This window comes from Salvelinus sp. IW2-2015, linkage group LG3 (genome assembly GCF_002910315.2).
Source record: "Salvelinus sp. IW2-2015 linkage group LG3, ASM291031v2, whole genome shotgun sequence".
NCBI lineage: Eukaryota > Metazoa > Chordata > Actinopteri > Salmoniformes > Salmonidae > Salvelinus > Salvelinus sp. IW2-2015.
In genome coordinates, this window is record NC_036840.1 from 2,649,701 (window position 1) to 2,650,919 (window position 1,219).

At 48.5% G+C, this 1,219-nt stretch overlaps 1 protein-coding gene across 1 annotated transcript in view; it reads left to right on the plus strand.

The window, feature by feature from the left end:
- LOC111982427 (myotrophin-like) overlaps positions 1-422 on the plus strand; it is a 12,597-nt gene extending 12,175 nt beyond the window's left edge. The window contains exon 4 of the mRNA XM_070433893.1: positions 249-422. Within this exon, the coding sequence (XP_070289994.1) occupies positions 249-407 (159 nt within the window). The 3' untranslated portion in view covers positions 408-422. The remainder of the gene's footprint in view (positions 1-248) is intronic.
- Positions 423-1,219: the final 797 nt, after the last annotated feature.

Sequence of the window (1,219 nt, forward strand, 5' to 3'; positions counted from 1 at the left end):
TAAGGGGCCCCAGCCAGGGCTTCTGAAACAGGGGAGATAAATAGTGGCAGAGTGGGTTTCCTTTATTATTCATTGATGTGATAAGGAGAYAAATAAAAGCGCTTCCTCTGAGTTATTTCCTCTGATAACGAGAGTGACGTGATGTGCCCTTGTGTTGGAGGCAGGGACGACTGGTCTGCTGATGTATGGCGCCTGTCCACACACAAACCTGCCCACTCTCTTCTCACACTTTCTTTGGTTTCCTACAGGCCCCAGACAAACATGGTATCACTCCGCTGCTCTCTGCCACGTATGAGGGTCACCTCACCTGTGTCAAGATCCTGCTAGAAAAGGTAACGCCACACACGCGTGCACAGAGCTGTCTTTACACTCGTCAGAGCCATTTCTGTGTTGGAAGTTCTGTGTGATGTGTAACTGCTGAGGTAACTCCTGTATGACAAGGGACTACAGTAAAGGCTGAATGTTCAGTGACTGTCTGGTCCTGCCTGCCCAAACCTTCTGTTRTGTGTGGAGGGAGCTGGAATGTTCCCAGACCTCATCACACAGCACTGCTGCTGTTTGTTACTCTCCCACTAGCTAGCGCCACACACACACACACACACACACACCTCTCGCTCAGCTCTGGAACACTGAGGAGATAATGATACGATGGCTGAATGTGACACCTCTGTCCTGGCAGTCACCCACTGCTGTAGTTAGGAGTGGTGGTGCGGTGCCAACACTTTTCCAGGACACCAAGGAGCTGCTTTTACAGTCCTGTAATGCTGCCATTTTGGATTCATACAATCAGATGATGTATTCTTTGAGCGGTGATCTTTGTCGAATTATTAAAAACATCTTACTCATAGTACACAGTAACTACTATCACAGTGAAGTCAGAGCAGTGATTTTTAGACCCTATTTGTTTGATGCAGAACTGTACATACAGGGCATGATTTGGGCACTGCCTTGTGGAGTAGAGCCAGTCACTCACTGTGTGGTGTTAGTTTTCATTCAGCTCACGTTTTCCCAGCTGCTATCTGTTATCATGGCGTGCCGACTCGGTGAGGTACCTGTGGTGCAGCCACATAGAAATGACAGATGTCTCAGTTCTCTAATGGTAAGCCCTGTGGAGGCTTATATCACTTTCCCCTCTTTCTCTCCCCCTCACTCTCTCACTTTCTCTCTCTCTCTCCCTGCCTCCCTCTGAAAACGTGCCAAACTGCTGTGAAATGGATGC